Source organism: Aythya fuligula, chromosome 3, assembly GCF_009819795.1.
Source record: "Aythya fuligula isolate bAytFul2 chromosome 3, bAytFul2.pri, whole genome shotgun sequence".
Taxonomy (NCBI): Eukaryota; Metazoa; Chordata; class Aves; order Anseriformes; family Anatidae; genus Aythya; species Aythya fuligula.
The window spans coordinates 31059639-31079714 of NC_045561.1; the positions used below are offsets into that span (position 1 = coordinate 31059639).

Genomic DNA, 20076 nt, shown 5'->3' on the forward strand with positions numbered 1-20076 from the left:
TCAAGATTTCTTCATGTAGCAGTTACAAGGATGTGAGGAAATCTGCTACGTTTGGCTGTCACAGGTTCACAGGCTGTATTAATAGATAGGATTAGTGAATAAGCACAGGTCTGAAGGCTGTAAAGCTCCTGTCCCTTGAGACTTCCTTCTTTAGGTTATTAGTCTCATTGAAGAGCTTCTCCGAATTGCGGGAGCAGAAGCAGAAGAAAAGGCTGGATTTATTTTATTTTGCCTGGCATTTGAGATATACTGGGGTAAAGGCAAGTTCTGGGTCATAGGCTTTGTTGAAAATGTCTCTCCAGTCTCCACAGGCACCCTGGAGGAACAACAACATCAGTTTCCTGAGCAGAGAGGCTGCTGTCACGGAACAAGGAGAGACTATTATAGGCTTCTACCTACTGGCTTTAGGTATGTACTTTGTTTTGACTTGGCTTGTAAAATGAAGCTCCTAGTAGAGTTTGGTACAAAGCTCAGAGTGACTGCACTTGGTTTTTACCCATAACAGAATAAGATGTTATAAAATGCAACTTTTTTCTTCAGCTATTACAGGATTAAGCTTTCTTTTGCTAAGAGGTGATTAATAATCAATGCCAAAATTTTGAAAAGAAAGAAAAAAAACACTCAATCCTGCAAACTCTTAATTACTGTTCACTGAATTTAATATGTGGAAAGAGCACATATTAAGAAACACCTTATCAGAAGTACATATAATACTTCTCTATCTTCTTATGTCTCAGTAGCACTGAATTAATGTTCTGTGATTTCCAGAGTTTTGACTACTGCTGGTCAGTTGGCATCTTACAATTACCTCCTGCAGAGACAGAAAATACAGTTCTATCATTTGTTTTTTTCCCTAAATTAAACTATTTGTACTACTTTTGCTTTAATTGTTCACTGAAAAACAAACAAACAAACAAAAAAAACTTCTTTAAACAGGGCCTATGAGAGATCTAAGGACTAGAGCATTATCCTGTGTTAGCAGTTCCAATACTTCGCGTTCATTTACGTTCTCCTGTGTGACAGCTATTATAAGTGTATAGTAGCTGAAAATGGAACCTAATATGAACTCAGCTGGATCACAGTGCAACTTTGTTGGTGTCATTTGTTTAAATATTGTCTACTTGAGGCAGGCTCACTGAAGGATATGAGCAAACCTCATATTAAACTTCATATTAAAGAATGCAGGTTTGGTAAGTAATCAAAATTTCCATCTGTATAGTTTCACATTAAAGTTCAAGAAAAGATAACTTCTACATCAGTTATTCTAAGCAGCCCATACAAAAATGTTTATTTTTAAATGTTTGACCTAAGCATTTTTTTTCTTTTTCTAAGCTTGCCATATATTGCAAGTAGCTCACTCACCATCAGCTAATGCTTGAAAAAAACACTGTGAAAATTATAATGTAAAACAATAAGTACTTTGTTTATATGAGATTTTCTGTTTTATCTGTAAAAAGTAGGGGAAAAAGAAGTTGGTTTGGAATAAAAAGAGAGATTCTAGCCAAAAGAAAAAAAAAAAAAAAAAGTAAATAAAAAAGCATGACTTTTATCTTATTAAGAAACTTAATTAGAAGAGTGCCTGCAAGATAAAGTGGAGTTATCTCAAATTCATTCCCAATCTGTTTGCATGTGCACACCCCAGCACAAATGGCTGGGAACAGGCTGCACCATCAGCTAATGAATTAATCAGTTGCATTTAGGACTAGAAAAACCTTGTGGGTCAGCAAGGCCAGCCCCCTGCTGCGACAATATATAATCCCTTTTACAAAGCTATCATGCTTCCTTTTACAAATGGTTAGGGATTTTTGTTGTTGCTGCCCTTCTTCCAATTGACAGCCTGTTCCTGACTTCATTTCTGTGTTGGGTAGGACCGTTTTCCTAAATTCTTAGCTAAATTGATCATATGAACTTTGTCCTTTTTGTCACTCCTTTTAATTTAAATAATTTTTGTTGCCTGCAATTAATCTCCCACAGCCTCTCTGTATCCCTAGAGTAACATTAATATCCTGTTGTCAAACTTTGTATTCCTATATTAAGCAAATGAGGGTTTTCTTTATCTCCTGTCATAGGTGTTTCCTCTGTCATTTTAGTCCGTCATCATAGCAGCTTTTTGCAGTTCCAACTTTGACTCATTTTTTGAACCAGAACTACATACAGAATCCAAACAAGATCTCACCATCACCATTCATTCATATTTACACTTCTGTAGCTCTGCTAATCCCTCCTAGTGGTGCCTGTGCATCACAGACAGGTAGCATGTGCTTCTTCCACTGAAGGTGTTTTCCTTTACTGCTTCCTAATGCTGACCTCACATCTTATTAGCAAATACACCTTCAAGTACTTAAGCACCCAAGCTTTTACACTGTTCTGTTAAATTTCATTCATTCCTAATTACTGCAGTCTTCAAAGTCACCAAGTAATTTTTATATGCTATCCAGTCATCTTCTATCACTGATTGTCAGCTTTCACCAGCAATTTCATAGCTGCTGTAGCTCCTTCTGGTTATGCCAAACCTCTCATGAACCTAAAACCTGTTCTGAAGCCGATCATGGAGGAAACTCATTACTAATCTCCCTGCACATAACATTCACGCTCAGGTCCACATCACTGCAATTGTTTCTATTCCTCACCTGTGTGAATAAACAATTTCCTATATGCTAACAGAATACATGTATTTATTAAAGATAGTTTAGTACTTCTACACCAATTTCTTTGGAAAAATACTAGTAGGGCATAAGCTAGTTTTCAGAAGCCCTTATTACCAAAGAATCTATTTTTCATTTTATAACCATCTCTTTATCCTCCCTTTAAAATTTGGCTTAAGGACCTGCTGCTGCAGGATGACTGAAAGACTGTAAATAAGGTCTCAAAATCAGTGAGAAAAAATTGGAACTTTCCAATTGTGTGTGTTTTATGAGTCGCCACAATATCTTCCAAAGCACTCTTTAGTACTGCTGTCAAGGAGAATCTTTCTTTGAGGAGACTGGTGAAAATAAGCTGTAAGTATAAAAATATTAGGGGGGAGAATTTCCTTTATGATCTTTCTAAAAGAATGTTTTTCAGAGTTTGACAGCTAAAATGTAGACAACAAGAAAATAACAATTTTCAGCAGGAATGTTGTGTTTGGTGGGTTGCTTTTTTTTTTTTTTTTTTTTCTTCCAGCTTATGATGTTAGAATTCAATATGTATTTCTTCCGGATCTCTTTTAAGAAATATTTGGATATGCTTTTTATTTATTTAATTATTTTAAATATAGAGACAGCAATACAATTCCACTGTTAGCAGCTACATAAAAAACACATCTATACACTTCATTATAATTGAAGTTTTATATATCAAGGGGCCAATGCATTCAGCCAAACATTACCTGTTTTTGAAAATGGACAAACACATGAACCAACAAGTTATTACCAAAATGTGTCAAACTTTGTAACTAGTCTAAGCTTCATCTGAGTTTACTTTCTGAAGTCTATTTGTAATCAACTTCATCTGCCCCATGTATCTGTAAAGCTGAAGTCCTACTGTGATAACGTCATACAGCTGCTAAAGGTTGCACGTTCATTGGTTTTTAAGTGCTCCAGATCCTTCTGACAAGCTTGTAAATGCTTGGAATGTCACAGCTGCTATTGAAACTTACCACCAGATTCAAAACTGCTACCTAAGTCAAATCCAGACTGGTGGGGTGGGATGACATTTTTCCCCCCATAAATATTAATTGTAATCCTGAAGTAATTGTTATTTTCTGTGTTTAGACATAGTTTGCTCTGTGCTCATTTTCCTAGTTCCCTAGATTCATATTTAACTGGGACTGTTAGAATGAAAGTTTGGCATAAAAGAAAATTTTGAGCATGACAGAATATTTGATAGAAAACAAATTCTGACTCTCTGTGAGTGCTCACATCAGAAAGGCATGCTGAGAGCATTACCAGCCTGATCTGAAAATGGGAACGGACCACAAGACCCAAACTTGCCTTTAAATGGCACTCATTTCTGAATGGTGTCAGTAAGATACTTGACAAGTGACAGAATGAGTGTTATTTTGGACAGTTATTTGACAACTAAACCTGAGAAGGTGGGAAAGAAAACAAACTATTCACAAAGTATCCATCCACAAAATGATTGTATTTACCGAACAAATAATCTCTCTACGCTTTGTCAAGTCTAAAACATGATGACTTTTCTTTCTGCCAAAATTGGCAATATGGCCTAGATAGGATATTGTGTATGTATAATTAGCGGTGAAGACTGAAAACAGAACAGGGTCACTTCACAGCTGCAGTAGTTAATGACAGATTTGCAACCTTTATATTTTCTCACTGTTTTAGATAAAAGATTTTCAGATGATAAAACTTGACAGCAGACTCCTTCAGATAGGGATTTACGCTTACGTAGTACAGGCGGTGGAGTCAGTGTTCAACTCCATTCATGCCTGCTCTATATCTAGATACTCAATCCAATTTCATTCCTAGAGGTGAAGCCAAGGGAAAAACATAGTTTGCCCTATGACACTGAGCCTTCACCTTTTGTTCTTCATTACTTCATTACTTGAATCCTTCCACTTAAGACTGTATGTTTTAAACTGTAGATGGGTGAGGTATAACCCACCCCTTTTTTTAATTAATTCTTATAAGTTTTTAAAAGTAAGGCCCACACAACAGTGTATGTGTAGTATGAAGAAGCCTAAGTATGTAAAAAGGACAATTACCTGTCCTAGCTGAGCATGGATGCTCGCATCTATTGAAAATATGGGAATATTGAAAATAAGCTATTAGTTTCCCTATACCAAACTAAACTCTGGGGAAAAAAAAAAAAAAATCTAATGCAAACAATGAAATGGCACACAGGCTCTGGTGTTCATCCCTTGTTCATAGCCCTTCTCAAACAGATGAGAGAAAAGAGGATATGCCTACATGCTCAGGCTTGGGTGATCTGGCAGAAATCTTTGTAAAATTGTTGCATTCCACATTAGCTGTTCCCTGTTCCTGGCAATTCACTCTTCTCAGATGCTTTCAGCAGAGACGTTTTCACTGTCTTTATTCATTCTTGTTGTCTACTTTTTGGATGCTTGTTTTGCACTGGCTGGTGGACAGCATGCTGATACAGGACTTTGCATTTCGGTTCCTGACTTCTACCAGCTTGCTTGGCAGCCTTCCCGTTCCTCCCCTGCAAGTCATGGATAACTGCACCAACCTCCTTTGTGGAGCATTTTTGAAATCCGAGGATTAAAATGCTCCATTAGGAGGTATTACTTCAGGGGAAGGATTACTACTGAGTTATATAAGGGCAATACAATGGTTTTTAATATTGCTTTCCATCCTGTTCCTCCTACCTCCCAGTGTTTGCAAATGTGGTACCAACTATGTTTCTGTAAGTAGAAAAGGTCTTCACAGCACTGTCCACAGATAAAAGCAGGTTCCTGAGGAGTATGGGTGACTCTTTAGTTTTTCAGTATGTAGCGATTATCAATGCTCATTTAGCCTATTCTGCTCTGATACTGGCAGTCTCACAACAGCTGCTCTCAGTCCTGTCCTCTGTTAATGAACATCAGCAATTTTGTCACCTGCCATTTAACTGCCAGCATCCCTCGTCAATGAGACCATATCAGACAGCATTACAGCTTGTAGGGGAGCTGCGATGGCTCTACTCTGAACCTTATGTTGAGTGGAAGTTCTCAGTTTCACCCTGTCTGTTATTTTTCTCTCTCAGCCACTTAGAGATCTCAATTGGAACCTGTCTGTCCTTTCTCACCAGAATTTCCTGAGGATCCCGAGATTGGGTTAGGGGGGTTTGTTTTTGTTTTGTTTTTCCATATCTTCCTGTAGAACATTGCAGACAGACTGCAGAAAGCAGAACTGGTTTCCTCAGCTCCATCTCTTCTACCCCTTGTTTCATTGAGAGGTCACCTGGTGACACCAATGCCTTATAGCACTTCAAAGTTCAGAGGTTTCTTTCTGGCCTCTGGATTGGCCTGTGATCTGCCCTGAGGCATGCATGCCTGCAAAGCAATTGAGGAAATTCCTGCCCTCACCAAGTGTCAGAACTATTGCTGCATTTGCTTGGCATTACATTTTTAAACCTTTTTTCCCTCATTGTATTCTCAGGGCTGGGGAAGAGGTGTTTTTGTTTGGTTGGGTTTGGCAAAGTCCAAAGTCAGCAACCCCAAAGCAGCATGCCTATCTGAGGGTGCAGAGATCCAGTGTCCCACAGTCACTGCTCTGGTTGATAGTACTTTTATGTCACCATTGTTTTTGTTACTCAAAACAAAACTCACTTGTTTTCTTAGAACCAAGTTCTTTCTTTTTTATTTTATTTTTGATCAGAGTACTAATCAGGCATACCTCCAAGACACATCAGGTGTTTTAGGGACTGCATATGCCAGTGAAGGTTACCCACCTGCAGTGGTTGAGAGCATTGCCCCTGTCTTCAGAAGTGTTATGCATGCACTCTCTCTCTGATTTTATCTCATTGCTTCCCCCACTCCCATTCCTCGGTGTCTGAAAGTAGTTTTGAAAGTGATCACAAATACGGGGTGTCTGTCATCTTCATCTAAAATAGCTGTATTGTTCTTTTGCATGACCTTTTTCCTCAGTTTTTTTTTTTTTTTCTTTTCCCCTAAGACACTTTGACTGAAAACTCCCTTACTCTCCAGGCTCAAGGGAATTTGTTCTGTGTATTCCTAGCAAGTGCACATGTATGACATTGTAATCCTCCTATCTATTACACTGCATTGCATTGACAAAAGGTTACTGTTTATAGAAGTGAAATTTTATTATTGCCATTTTAGCACAGTCTCTTAATATTGATAGGGAAAATACTTCCACACCTACTGCCTTGAAAGTTATCTTACCTTAGAGGAGGTAGAGTTGACGCATGTAAACACTACAGCTCTCATGATTGCACTGCAAACTGTCCTAATGTACTCCCAAAGCAGTCAGTCCTCCCATGCCCTGCTGTACCTATTTATAATGCCGAGACCCAGAGAAAAGTTGAAAACAATTTCTGTCTAGAAGAACGCACAGTCTGGTAATAAGACTCCGTTAAGAAACATTGTCACCTAGTGGCCAGAATAAGATACACTTATTGTTGTTGATCTTATAAGGACATATATCTGTATAAATATGTATGTGTGTGTGTATATATATATATATCTACACGTATGGATCTCAACATATCATTACACCCATGTCTATTTCTGGTTAACGCCATATGTTGACACATCAGCTCTTCCCAGTTTGAAAGCACTTCAGCAACTCATGCGTGTTTGCTATGCAAGCCAGAACGGCAGCTTCTTGGCAGTTTTACAAAGAAGTTATTAGAAAGGAAATTAGTCTGCAGAAAAAGCTGTTTGCATTGCAGTACCGAGACTGTACTACCAAGCACCTCCCGCTCCAGACTAGCCACTGCACCCTGCTGGGCTGTAAATATGTAACCTCGCTACTTGGAGAACAAGCACATTGCTCACTGGTGTTTCAGCTAGTGATATTCCCAGCTGGCTTGGACATATAGAGGAAATTTCCTGCTAAGTCCCTGCCTTGTGAGCCACAGTCTGACCGAGAAACACCGGGTTCCCATCATTTGGGGTTATTATGTTTCCCAAAGGAAGGCAGCTGCCCCATTGCTGTGATAATAAACCTGTCAGCTGTTCTTCATCTTGTGAACTTCTCTGAATATCTAGAGGTGCTGTGCAATGCCGTCACATCACATCCTTCTTTAGTACATGTATTTGCATCTTGTTGTGTCCATATTCAGCATCCATACTCCGGGATAACTACTTCTTGTGTCCCGATGGAAGATTAATGTTTTTCTCTGACCTGGTTGTTAGTTAAGGTTGCACCTTGGCACCAGCTGTGGGAAACAAATCCACCAGCTCCTAGGCTCCTACAAAGTTGTTCTAAGCAGCAGACACCCAGAAGAGGTGGTGTTTTGCTCTGCATTAACAAGGTGAGGTGTGTGCAGTCATGGAGCAGGTTTTGGGGTGGAGGTGTGAGTTGATGGGAGCTGGGTGCTACCTAACCTGGTGCTCATCAGGAGTGCTCATCACTCCTGAAGCTGTCCTGGAGCTGTCCCCTTTACCAGCTAAGTCCCATTCTCAACAATGAGCCTGATACTTACAAGCAAGCGTCTTGGTAAACCTAATTCCTTTCTACATGTCTGTATCACTTCAGAAAGTGGGATGCAAACAACCCAGGTCTTGCATGGACAGGTAGAGCAATAGCCACACATATTTGTGTGATACTCTGGATCTCTCTAAATGAGTAGGTGACTGATTATTACCAGATTCAGAATCATCTCCCTTCCTCATGTTTTCTTTGTGTAGCTAGACATACAAGACTGTAAGAGAAGACACAACTTTTTCTTTTTTTTTTTTTTTTCTTCCTTTAGTGCTTCTGTGAATGTCCTTTTCTAAATGTTCTTTTTATACAGATTAAGCCATTTCCAGCTGGAACAGACTTTGCTGAAAGGAGATCCTAGACTGTTCTAAGAGAATAAACTTAATTGTATTAGCTGAAAAGGGCAGTACTCCAGAAAAGACTGCTGAAGCATCTCTGTGACTATTTGCGTGATCATTCAGGATCCATTACTGTATACAACATATCTAAACAGCTGCAGCTTCTGGCAGATTTTATGTAGTCTCTGCTCCACTCTACCACTCTTTCTATTTTTTCCCCAGGAGTTGTTTCATGAGTTTCATCCATCTATTTAGGAAAAAATAAATAAATTTACTCTAGGCCTTCAAATGGTGGATCTTCGGGAAACACAGCAGCAACTCTTTGTGTTCATTCTGTTTTATTGCCAGTTATTCACTTGTTCCTAATTCTGAAATACACCTAGTTACTTATAAAGGTTTCATGCATAAGCTGTCCAGTGGCTAAAATACAGTTTCAATTAATTTCTAATGGAACAAAAGGGTAGCATTAGAAGTGACATCACACATTTACAGATTGAACTGCTGCTTGCTTTGTTTGGTTTTAGATTTCATTAATTTATTTTTTTTTTCAGGTTGGCTGTCTTGGTTTGGAAATAGCATTGTGATTTTTGTCCTGTATAAACAAAGACATCTTCTGCAGCCCACTGACTACCTCACATTTAACTTGGCAATATCAGATGCTGGCATCTCTGTGTTTGGTTATTCACGGGGGATTATTGAAATCTTCAATGTTTTCAGAGATGATGGATTCATTATCACATCAATATGGACTTGCCAGGTAAGACTGGATTATACTCAATTAGACAAAATAAGTGTAGCTATTTGTGTACATACTGTGTATAAATAACAAAGCAGGACCAAAAAGGTGAAAAGAAGTACTGACTAACCTTCCAAAAGGACAGTTGTCTCTTTTGCTACATCCATAAATCCATGTGATTGATCGGCTTTTGACATATTTTCAGTGATTTTTCCTACCACAAAAAATAAACATATCCAACACGCTGACTGATGCTACATTTAAATGCTGTCCTTCCTACAGGAGGATTCTGTATGCTTGAAATTCATAATTTGCTTTGTAGAAGAGGGTCTACAAAGGGAAGAGAAGGTCTCTGTAGAGAAGGTTTGTATAATGAAAGTTTCACAATTATTGCACAAAAGATGTCCTTTGCTATAGTGTGTTTACAATTTTATTCTATGTTCTTGTGGTCACTTGAGGAGACCAGCACTGATCAGTTCAATCCACATATACCATAGAGAAGATTTACTAGTGAGTTAGTCTAAAATTGCACTTTCCAGAGTCATTTAATCTTGGTTTTACAGGAAAACAATAACAAAGTGGTTTCTTGTTTTGGTTGATTTTTTTTTCCATAGTGATAAAAGGATGCTTATAGCATTTTTTCTTATCTATATTTACCTCTTATTATCTGCTTTATATCCTTTTTTCTTTTCTTACTTGAATCAGAAGTGCATCTGCAGAGTATTATGGGACTTGGACTTGTGTTTTGCAAGGTATTTTAGACATTTAATCTAAACGAAGAAAACAAGACTGAGTTGATAGGGATTTGATTTTTTGGAGGCAGACTTGCACATTGCTTTCCTTCTCCCCTTCTTTCCTTCTCTGGTATCCACCAGAGAGTACTTTGCTCTTTGTAGGTAACAAGCTTTTCTTCCCCTCCATGTGAGCCATCAGAGAATCTAGCTCTATCTCTTCACAATAGTTCTTACTGGTTTTTTTTGTTTGTTTGTTTGTTTTTCCTTAGCTTCATGTCATAGCTCACACTCATGTTGGAAAGCACAGCTGCAGGCTCTGCTTCTCTTCAGCTCTCTTGCAGCTAGCCCAGTTGTTGACACTTCAGCATTTAACTCAAAGCAACCTAGGCTCCTGCTTGACAAGGCATTTAGAGCAAAGCTTCTGCATGGCACTTGGGCATAGCCGTTAATTACAGCATGCAGCTAGTTGTGCTGAATCACTTGCAACGTTATATCTAAAGTCTTTCTGGATTTGGGGTCTATGGTACAATGAGTGACTTCCCTTTATGGCACACTTATCCCTGAACCTGGAGGCAACTTTTTGCCGGAAATTTGAAAAATGTTATTATTGCTAATTCTGAAACACGCACACCTTCATAGACAGAATATAAATATGTTCCACAGATAAATAAGCACAAGCCTGGCTCTCTGGTGCTGTCAGTAACATCTGTGAGAAAATATATTTAATGTGAATGTCTGCTTCATGAAGGAATCAAAAATCTGAAAATCTGAAAATGACAGGATAGCCTACAGCAAGGTATAAGTAAGATCATGATGAAGGAAAAGAGAGAGAGAAATAATCCTCTTTTCTTGCTTTATTTATTTATTTATTTTTATTTAAAGAGGAGGTTGAACTACTGTGTAACACAGCAAAGAGAATTTTTACAGCTTGTGTCTGCTTACCCAGAGAATACGATTTTTCTGCAGAACACTGATTAAACTAAGAGCTGTAGCTTCATTTAAAAAAAAAATAAAAATAAAACAAAGTTTTCTTACTCAAAATATGTGTCTATACCCATTTGGCAGACAAGGTTTTATCAAAATGAAGCTAATTATTTCCTCAGTAAAATCCCATTATTTCTCTAATGAGAAAATTGAGAAAATCTACAATTGGAATTTAAGGTCTGTTGAGGATAAGCTTCCAGAAAACCTTTTAATTTTCTTTATTAATGGAAGCTTTTCAGTTCACCAGATAAACAAAGACATACCTATGAATTGTAAAAGTCACACCCAAATTTAGAATAAAACAGAATCCCATTTTTCCACATGTTTTAAGAAAGGTTGGTGCTATGGTTAGGGAATGAAAGGTGAAATCTGGATCTCTGGGTTCCATTCCAGCTTTGCCACAGACCTCATCTGTCAGACAGGGTAAACCACTTAGGCTGAAATCCTGAACTGAGGTCTGTGGCATATCAGAAAATTTACAGCCCAGCTGGTTGAAAGAGGTAGCATTAAATGACCTTTCTGGTTTCCCAGTTTTTACTACCAATGAACTGTCTGTGACTTGCTGAGTGAAAACCAGGATATATTCAACAACAGGTAGGATTCCTGTTTCCATCAAGATTTTATTCTGTCTTGAGGGTCACAAAAACAAGTTTAAACCCTGGCATCCATCTTCTTGATTATTAAGTTTGGCAAAACAGAAGCCAGTGATGAAAAAGTAATATTTGTTAAGATGGTTCATAATTTGTAAAAGTACTGTGGCTATCTGTGAGACCCCACCTAGAGCACGGTGTGAAGTTCTGGGGCCCCTATTATAAGAAGGAGATGGAGCATCTGGAGTAAGTCCAGAGGAAAGCCATGAGGACGATTGGAGGCCTAGAGCACCTGTCCTATGAGGACAGGCTGAGGGAGTTGGGGATGTTCAGCCTGGAGAAAAGAAGGCTTTGGGGAGACCTTACAGTGGCCTTCCAGTGCCTAAAGGGGGCCTACAGGAAAGCTGGGGAGGGACTCTGTCAGGGAGTGCAGTGGTAGGACAAGGCGTCATGGTTTTAAACTGTAAGAGAAGAGATTTAAATTGGATATAAGAAAGAAATTCTTTACTCAGAGGGTGCTGAGACCCTGGCACAGGTCACACAGAGAAGCTGTGGATGCCCCATCCCTGAAAGTGCTCAAGTCCAGGCTGAATGGGGCTTTGGGCAGCTTGGTCTGGTGGGAGGTGTCCCTGCCCATGGCAGGGGGTTAGAACCAGGGGATCTTTCAGAGCCATTCTACCCAAACTATTCTATGATTCTATGATCTTCAGGTTTTTAGGAAGAATATTGTACTGAAATTGCGGGAAGCTTCTCTGTGTTAAAAAAGATTTGTACACTTCTGTGCATATGCAGACAGCCAGCACAAAACTCATTATGAAAATGCTCATCACTGAACAGCAGTAGGGTTTTGATGGCTTGTTTTTTGCTGTTTATATGGTGTGATACATTTATAGCCTGACCAGAACGGGTCTTGCATCTGGAAGCCGGGGAGTGGGGGCCTCAGTGCCAGGAAGGTGAAGTCATACTTTCTGTCACAGCTTTCTGTCACAAGTGTGTGTCTCTTGGTCCCCTGTTCTCACTTAAGCTCCTCTGTAAGTAGCTAGGGTCACAATCTGGACTGCTACACACATCAAGGCTGTTTCTTCAGCATGACTCACGTGTTTTCCATAACTTGATTCATTTTGCTGGGTCCCAAGGATAGCCTCACTTTGGCTTTCTGTCCTTGTCCATTTCATTAAACATTTGCTCCTGTTTGATCAGTCAGCTTCTGCTGTCAGGTATACTTAGGGAAAATTTATTTTTCCAAGCTAGCCTGTCATTTCTGTTTATGAAGAAATTTCATGAGCTCACCTCACTTAATCCACATAGCTATTTTCCCTTCCTCTGCCTTGGGCCTTCTTCAGTGCCTTTCGGTGATATTTTTCAAAAGGTAAGGTTCACCATGCTTGGCTGTCCCAGGTAGGGGGAGTGGGGAGGAGACATACAGATACTTCTCCTCTAGAACAATGTTGTCTGGGAAAAAGCCCCATGTAACAAAAGAAGTACCTCTAGATAAAAGGACCACCTTGTTGCATGCATGCTGAACAGGACAGATGCGTGTGCTCCCTGCTCTCCCCCTCTGTACGGAAGCAACACTACTACTCTTCCTCATGACAGATATTACTTTTCTTTTCTGGAGGTTTGACAGAGCTTTGCTGTCAAGAATGAGGTTACATGGTAGGTCTGTGTCGTGGTTTAACCCGGCTGGCAGCTAAATACCACGCAGCCGTTCGCTCACCCTCCCCCCTCCCTCTCTGGGACAGGGGAGAGAAATGGAAAGTGAAGCCCGTGAGTTGAGATAAAGACAGTTTAATAAGACAGGAAAATAATAATAACAAAATAATAATAACAATAATAATAATAATAATGTTACAATGGTGATAATAGGAAAGTAATAATAATATGTACAAACAAGTGATGCACAATGCAATTGCTCACCACCCGCTGACCGATGCCCAGCCTAACCCCGAGCAGTCCGGCCCCCTCCCCCCGGCTAGCCACCCCTATATATTGTTTAGCATGACGTCAGATGGTATGGAATACCCCTTTGGCTAGTTTGGGTCACCTGTCCTGGGTCTGTCCCCTCCCAGCTCTTACTGCACCCCCAGCCTGCCTCTTGGCAGGACAGAGCAAAAGGCTGAGATGTCCTTGGCTTGGTATAAGCACTGCTCTGCAACAATTAAAACATCGGGGTGTTATCAGCACTCTTCTCATCCTAAGCCAAAACACAGCATTCCACCAGCTACTAGGAAGAAAATTAATTCTGTTCTAACTGAAACCAGGACAGTCTGTATACAAATACTGCTCCCACTGAATGCTCTGTATAGATATGATTTTCCAAGGGTGGCTTTTGTGTTCTTTTCACTTCTCGTTTATCCCTTCCCTGCTGTAACCCTGTGTCTTAGTCCTGTTCTGGACAGAGGGAGGACAGTCAGTCTCTAGCATAGTCCTTTTTTTTTTTTTTTTTTTTTTTTCTTCCCCCTCTGGTAAAATTATCAGCAAGTAAACCAGCTCATCTAGTAAAGTTCAGGTCAGTGAATATAAGTCAGCAACCAAGAGCCATCTGTTCCCCCATTTACCATATTCCTAGTTAAAAGCTACCTCAAGATATATTTTTGTCCTTTCCATATGCTTTTTGTTCATATGTTCTGCTGAATTAGAAGTTGCTATGAAACCTGCAAATAACATTGCAATGCAAGCCTACTTGCTTGTGGGGAGTAAAGCTATGTTAATTCTCTGCATGTAAACATCACTGTTTCTTCTAAACTTTTTAACTCAACTAACAGAAACAACTTCTTGTATCTGCCAATTATGTGCTCGATACAAAAGATGTGGGCTTCAGGGAGCTTCTATATAAAGGCAAAGGGTTGTAACCTATCTGATTCACATAAGTGCATTGTAGTCATGTCAGATACTGAGGATGGGCTGTGGGGAGCCCTAGAATTTGAAATGTTTCATAATCCTGGTATTTTGCCAACTATTGCAACACTTGCCAACTATTTGCAGTCACTAATTGATTCATCTCATTTCTTATGTTTGTGTGAGAATATAGGTGTGTTTTGTTTTGTTTTTGTTTTGTTTTGTTTTTTTTTTGTAGAATCACAGAGTCATAGAACATCTTGGGTTGGAAGCAACCTTAAAGACCATCTAGTTCCAGCCCCCTTGCTGTCAGCAGGGATGCCACCCACTAAATCACATTGCCCAAGGCCTTGTCTAACCTGCCCAGGGCCTCATCCTATTTCTTTGGCCCTGGCTTTTGCTCATTCTAAGGACCATGGAGCATCGGCATACAATAAATGGTCTTGGGCCTTGTATTCGCAGGCAAGGGATGTGGGTCTGAACACTTTTGAATGGAGGAAAGGGAATCCAGCTCTGCTGCACTCTCAGTGGGGAAAAAGAGAAACTTGATCAGCAATCCCTCTGCTTTTCTCAGTGACATTGCTTAATTTTGGAAAGCCTTACATGTTAAAGGGACAGTGAACCCCAAGCAAGTCTGATCTGCAGCCTGGAATAAGACACTGAAAATCAGAAGGGAGGTGAGTGATGCCCCTCACCTAATGCTGTCGTCCACTTTAGGAGCATTGTTTGCCATGTCCAGTCTAGAAGCCAGGCTCTAAGGCACAATTCCCCCTGCACCAGGTAAGCAACCAGACACGCAGCCCTGCAAAACTGAGCACGTGCTGCTTATCACCTTCCATACTCTCAGCTTCCAGTCACTGCCTCTTGCTGACATTTAAGGCCAGCATTTTTGGTGTGATTAAATGCTTAAAGATCTAATCTGACATTTCTGAGAAGGAATAATGATCATCTTTTGTAAACGTTGGAGGTGGGGTTCTGAAACACTGAAAGGAAAATTGAAACAGGAAATTCTGAGATCAATAACATGAAAATATATGGGCTCTTTTCTGAAGTTTTGAAGCAAGGACTTACAATCTTGAATAAATTATTTTATATTTTATTGATGGCATTTGCTTTCTCAGAACATACATTTATCTTTTTTTCCTACACAATGATTGTAAAATGTTACTAAATCTTTTCTGAGGGGAAAATAGAAGATTAATATCTTTTTGTTTTAACAACATGTTCTGCAAATAATCTGATAAATCAAAAACCCTGAAGACATTTATGTTCTTTTGTAAATAGAGCAGATTTGAAGTGCTTAGATTTCTGTCCATTTAATATAACCAGTATAACCAACCAACCAATCTATTGGCTTAGCTAGATTATTGACTCTGTTAACTCAGTTTGTGATTTTTACATGTTTTACATGTAAAAGTCAAGATGGTGTTAATGTATTACTGCACGTGGTGTGGTATTCCTTCACCTTCTGGGTGGAATGAATGTCCAGTGGTAGCTCAGCAGTCAGCGTGAGGTAAACGCAATGGCAGATGGAAAGGACCAAAATGAAAGCTCACAGGCTTCCTTTCATCTCCTGGTACTTGAGAGATTACTGAAGAAAACATTAGGGAACTGTCTTCAGTTCCTTGAGTTCACTGCTGTTTGTGCACAGTGGAGCCAGAACACATGCTATAGGAGTACCTTCATCCTCAGCATGGCTTTCTGGAGCAGACTAGATTTGGCAGAGATTTCACAACCACAGACAGAGCAAGCACAGATTTGCTTGGTGTAAAAATCTTGCAAGATCATTGTATCCCAGCGTCCAAGAGCTCTAGGACTGAAGCTTGGACAGAAGAAAACAGATTGTTTTCTCAAATCATAATGGCACAGGCGTGTGGCCTAATGTCTGCTTAGTTGATAAGTAATCAGCTATCTAACTATAAAATGTAACAGAAATTAAAACAAATGTAAAAATTGAGTGAAAAATAGTTACTGAATATCTTAGCATAGTGCTGTGGTGTGATATTGCTGGGATTTTATTTATATATACCTTACCATTCCTGACATTTCAGTGAGATGAAAATAACCCAAAGTCAAATCATGGAACTGGCACTAAGAGCATTAAGAGATAAAACAGGTGTTAAAGGTGCTGAAGAAAAGCTGTGTAACATTAGCTCTGTATTCAGCTCACTCTAACACACTGATCCACTCTGAAAGGTGGGGTGTAGAGACTGATTTATAAAGCAAATTCAAAAATTGGTGCCCTTTACTTTGGCTGTACTGTGCTACGTAAAGCCTCTTCCTCACCCAGATATGTTTCTCTGAACAATCTTTATATTTGAAATATTATGAATACAAGAATATTACCTCATGGACATTTTTTCCTTGCATAATGGATTTGAATACTCGAGGGGGGCAAAAGGGGGACAGGCAAAGATAGTAATCTTCCCTACTTATTTATTCCTGGTCTGCCTTGATATAATCTGAAGAGTATATACATTGTAGTCAATAAGGTAAAAGCAGCTCACATAGACATCTGTGAGCTAAATTTTAATGAAAAAAATACTTTGTCTGCAGGGAAGGGAGAAAAAACTGTGCCTTTGCACAAACAGAATCATTAGCAACACAGTAGATCATTTCAGTGTAACTAATGTGACTGCAGGGAAGTTATGCCAGTTTCCATTAATGATGAAATCTCTCTCATTTTTCTGTAAATGATTATTTCTGCAGCCAATTGTGACAAATTAAGGAAGATATATATTTGGTACTTGAAAAATTGTGACTACTCAAACTATTGGTTTCATTGTTTAACAGGACTTATGCAGCCCCTCCTGTGTCACCTAGGTACTGCATCAAATCACAGTGCTGCCTGGAAAGAGGACTCATTGGACAGTGATCATATAGAAGTGGGAATTTCAAAGCCTAAATTCTTATTCCTGGAGCAGTCTTTCCTCCTGGAGAGCTTTGAAACATCCTTTCCTTTTTTCCACTTTCTTACGTTGAGATTAGTAGTTTTCATCATTCTTCAGTGTTGATGTGTGTTCCTGAAAGACTAAATGTTATCTTTGTAAAAGCTTTCTCTTCCCCAGGCTGAACAACTGTCCTCTCCAACTCCCTCAGCCTGTCCTCATAGGAGAGGTGCTCCAGCCCTCCAATCCTCCTGATGGCCCTCCTCTGGACTCACTCCAACAGGTCCAATGCTGGAGCTCCCATAGCTGAACGCAATACTCTAAGTACATAAAGTCAATAAACCACTAATGTGTAGAAAGCAATTCCTGCTCAGGTCCTGTCTTTGACCCTTTGCTGACTGGATCAATGACAAGAGGACCATTGTTTGCAGTGGGCTTTGTATGGCATCCAATATTTTCACATCACTGTATGTGCAGGATAGGATGATGTTGCACCTGTTGGCCTTCCACATAACTCCCAAGAATATCTTGTGCACTTCCTTCCAGGTTGTCCCTGGGCTACCTTGGAGAACTTGGATGGTTACTTGTAATCTTTGGGCTGTCCTGGCAGGGTCTGTAAATAGGCTGTAAGACCTCTTCTTCCCTTGAGAGTTGTGTAAGCCTACATGAACATTTACCATGACCTTTTGAAAAGGCAAAGCTGGTACTTCTTCACTTTGAAAATTAAACTTTGACTTAACCTGACATTAAATGACCTCAGTTATTGGGGTAGGATCACCATAGGTCATAAAGTCAAGCATTGCTTTCCATGGAAATGTAAAGATAAGATAGGTGACTCATGAGGCTGTTTTCTTTTATCTGCTTATGTATTTGTTTATTTATAGTAATGGTGCTGCTAACAATAAACAGCCTTTATTGTTAAATAACAGAAGCAGCCTTTGACTTAACATCACCAAAGTGGAGAGGAGTTTTGGCTCAAGCCCACTGACTTTTACACAGCATAGCGTGGAGGTTCCCAGAGGACAGTTTCTTATCTAGTGCTTCTGAATTTCCCTGTGCAGTAAGCCACAGAAATATAATAGTAATGCAGCATTTAACCTGAAGATGGGAATTTTCCCACTGTTTCTGGATCTAGGTGGTATGAGATATGTGCTTTGTCTCTTCCTCCCCATTCATTCTTTATGGATGGATGGGAGAGGCATGAAACCTGTCATGGTCCCACAGCATCAACCCAGAGCCAGAAAGGAGGTGCTCACAGGCATGTGCACATGTGGTACTTGCAGTAAGATTATAATCCAATGAAGTTCTGTAAGGAAATTCTGAAAGAAATTTGACTTTGTTAAATTACGTGTTCTTGCTGTAGTTGTTACCTTCATAACCATACACATTTGTACAGGCATAATACCATGAGTATAAATTGTGACTTGAGAGGGCTACAACTAATAACTCAAAGCCACCCAAAAGTAAAAGTTGAATCTCATTAAGCCAGTATATAAATCTAAAATAACTACAAGCAAGTAGACTTATTCTGAATTCCCTAATATTATCAAAGCCAAAACCTGATCTGCATATATTAATACTGCATATATTAATAGCTTGCACCAACTGTACATTCAACTATCTAGTGTAGTTAATACAATTATATCTTTATATATAATTGTATAGCCTAAATATTGGATTCATGTTTTCCTATCTTTAATATATATGCAGTAAACAGAAAGGTTTAATTACTTGGTGAACACAAAATACCGAACACCTGATGGTTTAAACTGTATAATCCTGTTGGGTATCAGTTCTCATCTCCTATTAGAAAATTAAATGTTGTTGGTGTCAGAGACCTCTAATAGCTTGGATTAATGCAATCACCTCTGAACAGGGCTACCTTTGAAGCACAGCAATGTGGTGCGAGCGGAAGACACTGTTGAGACTGTGGTAGATTATAAATCTTTTTTACTTTATTACACTAAATTTTACCAAAGCAGTTTGAGCACTTTAGGAACACTACACATTGGGAGTTTTAAGCAGTCTACTGTGAAGACTGCTTTTGATCACAAACTTTGGTAGTTCTTCCATTTGACAGAAGATTCACTATAAGGCAAAATAGTTCAGTGGCATATTACTGAAGTATTGGAGAGATGGGAGAATAATGTTGAGAATAATTAGATGTGAGTGGAATATTTTCTCACACTGAAAACTCTGAGAACTTGTTAAACTTTAAAACGTTCTCTGTTTTAAGAGAACTCACTGTTTTTGTTTGGTTTTTTATGAATGTATTTCTTGAAAATTGATTAGATGATTTTATTTTATTTTTTTATTTTTTGGTCTTTTGACAAAAGGGAGGTTTATTGCCAATATCTACTTACATTATGATAAGGGAATAATCTGATTTGTACTTATTAAATTATTCTGAGAGATGATATTGTGATCAATTTTACTATAGGCAGTGGAAAAATAATCTCTGTTAAAAGTTTATCTTTTTATTTACATATTCATTATCTCATATTTAATAGAAGAGGCACTGTGGTTCTGAAGGGAAGTAATGCGCTTCAGGGAATTGCAATAGATTCACCAGCTGGCCAGAGGAGGGAGTGATGCAGCCATCCTGGCTGTTGAGATCTATGTTTCAGCCTAACTGAAATGTAATAGCTACTCTGGCAATCTGCTTTTGTGCCATTAAACCTTGATTAATCCAATAATAGGCTATATTTTTCTTTGTCTGCTGTAAATGAAGACAATCCTTATGAAGTCATTAGGGATACATAAGTAATAAAGGTAGTAAAACTCGGGTGCTCATAGCTAAAAATTTGATGGTACACTGGGGATTTCTGACTCTCCCTGTGGTGAAGGAAAACTTAAG

At 39.1% G+C, this 20076-nt stretch overlaps 1 protein-coding gene across 1 annotated transcript in view; it reads left to right on the plus strand.

The window, feature by feature from the left end:
- The first annotated feature begins 290 nt into the window (after positions 1–290).
- The window catches only part of LOC116487066 (opsin-5-like), a 29707-nt gene continuing 9921 nt past the window's right edge, over positions 291–20076 (plus strand). The window contains exons 1-2 of the mRNA XM_032183637.1: positions 291–408; positions 9001–9206. Coding sequence (XP_032039528.1) covers positions 291–408; positions 9001–9206 — 324 coding nt within the window. The remainder of the gene's footprint in view (positions 409–9000; positions 9207–20076) is intronic.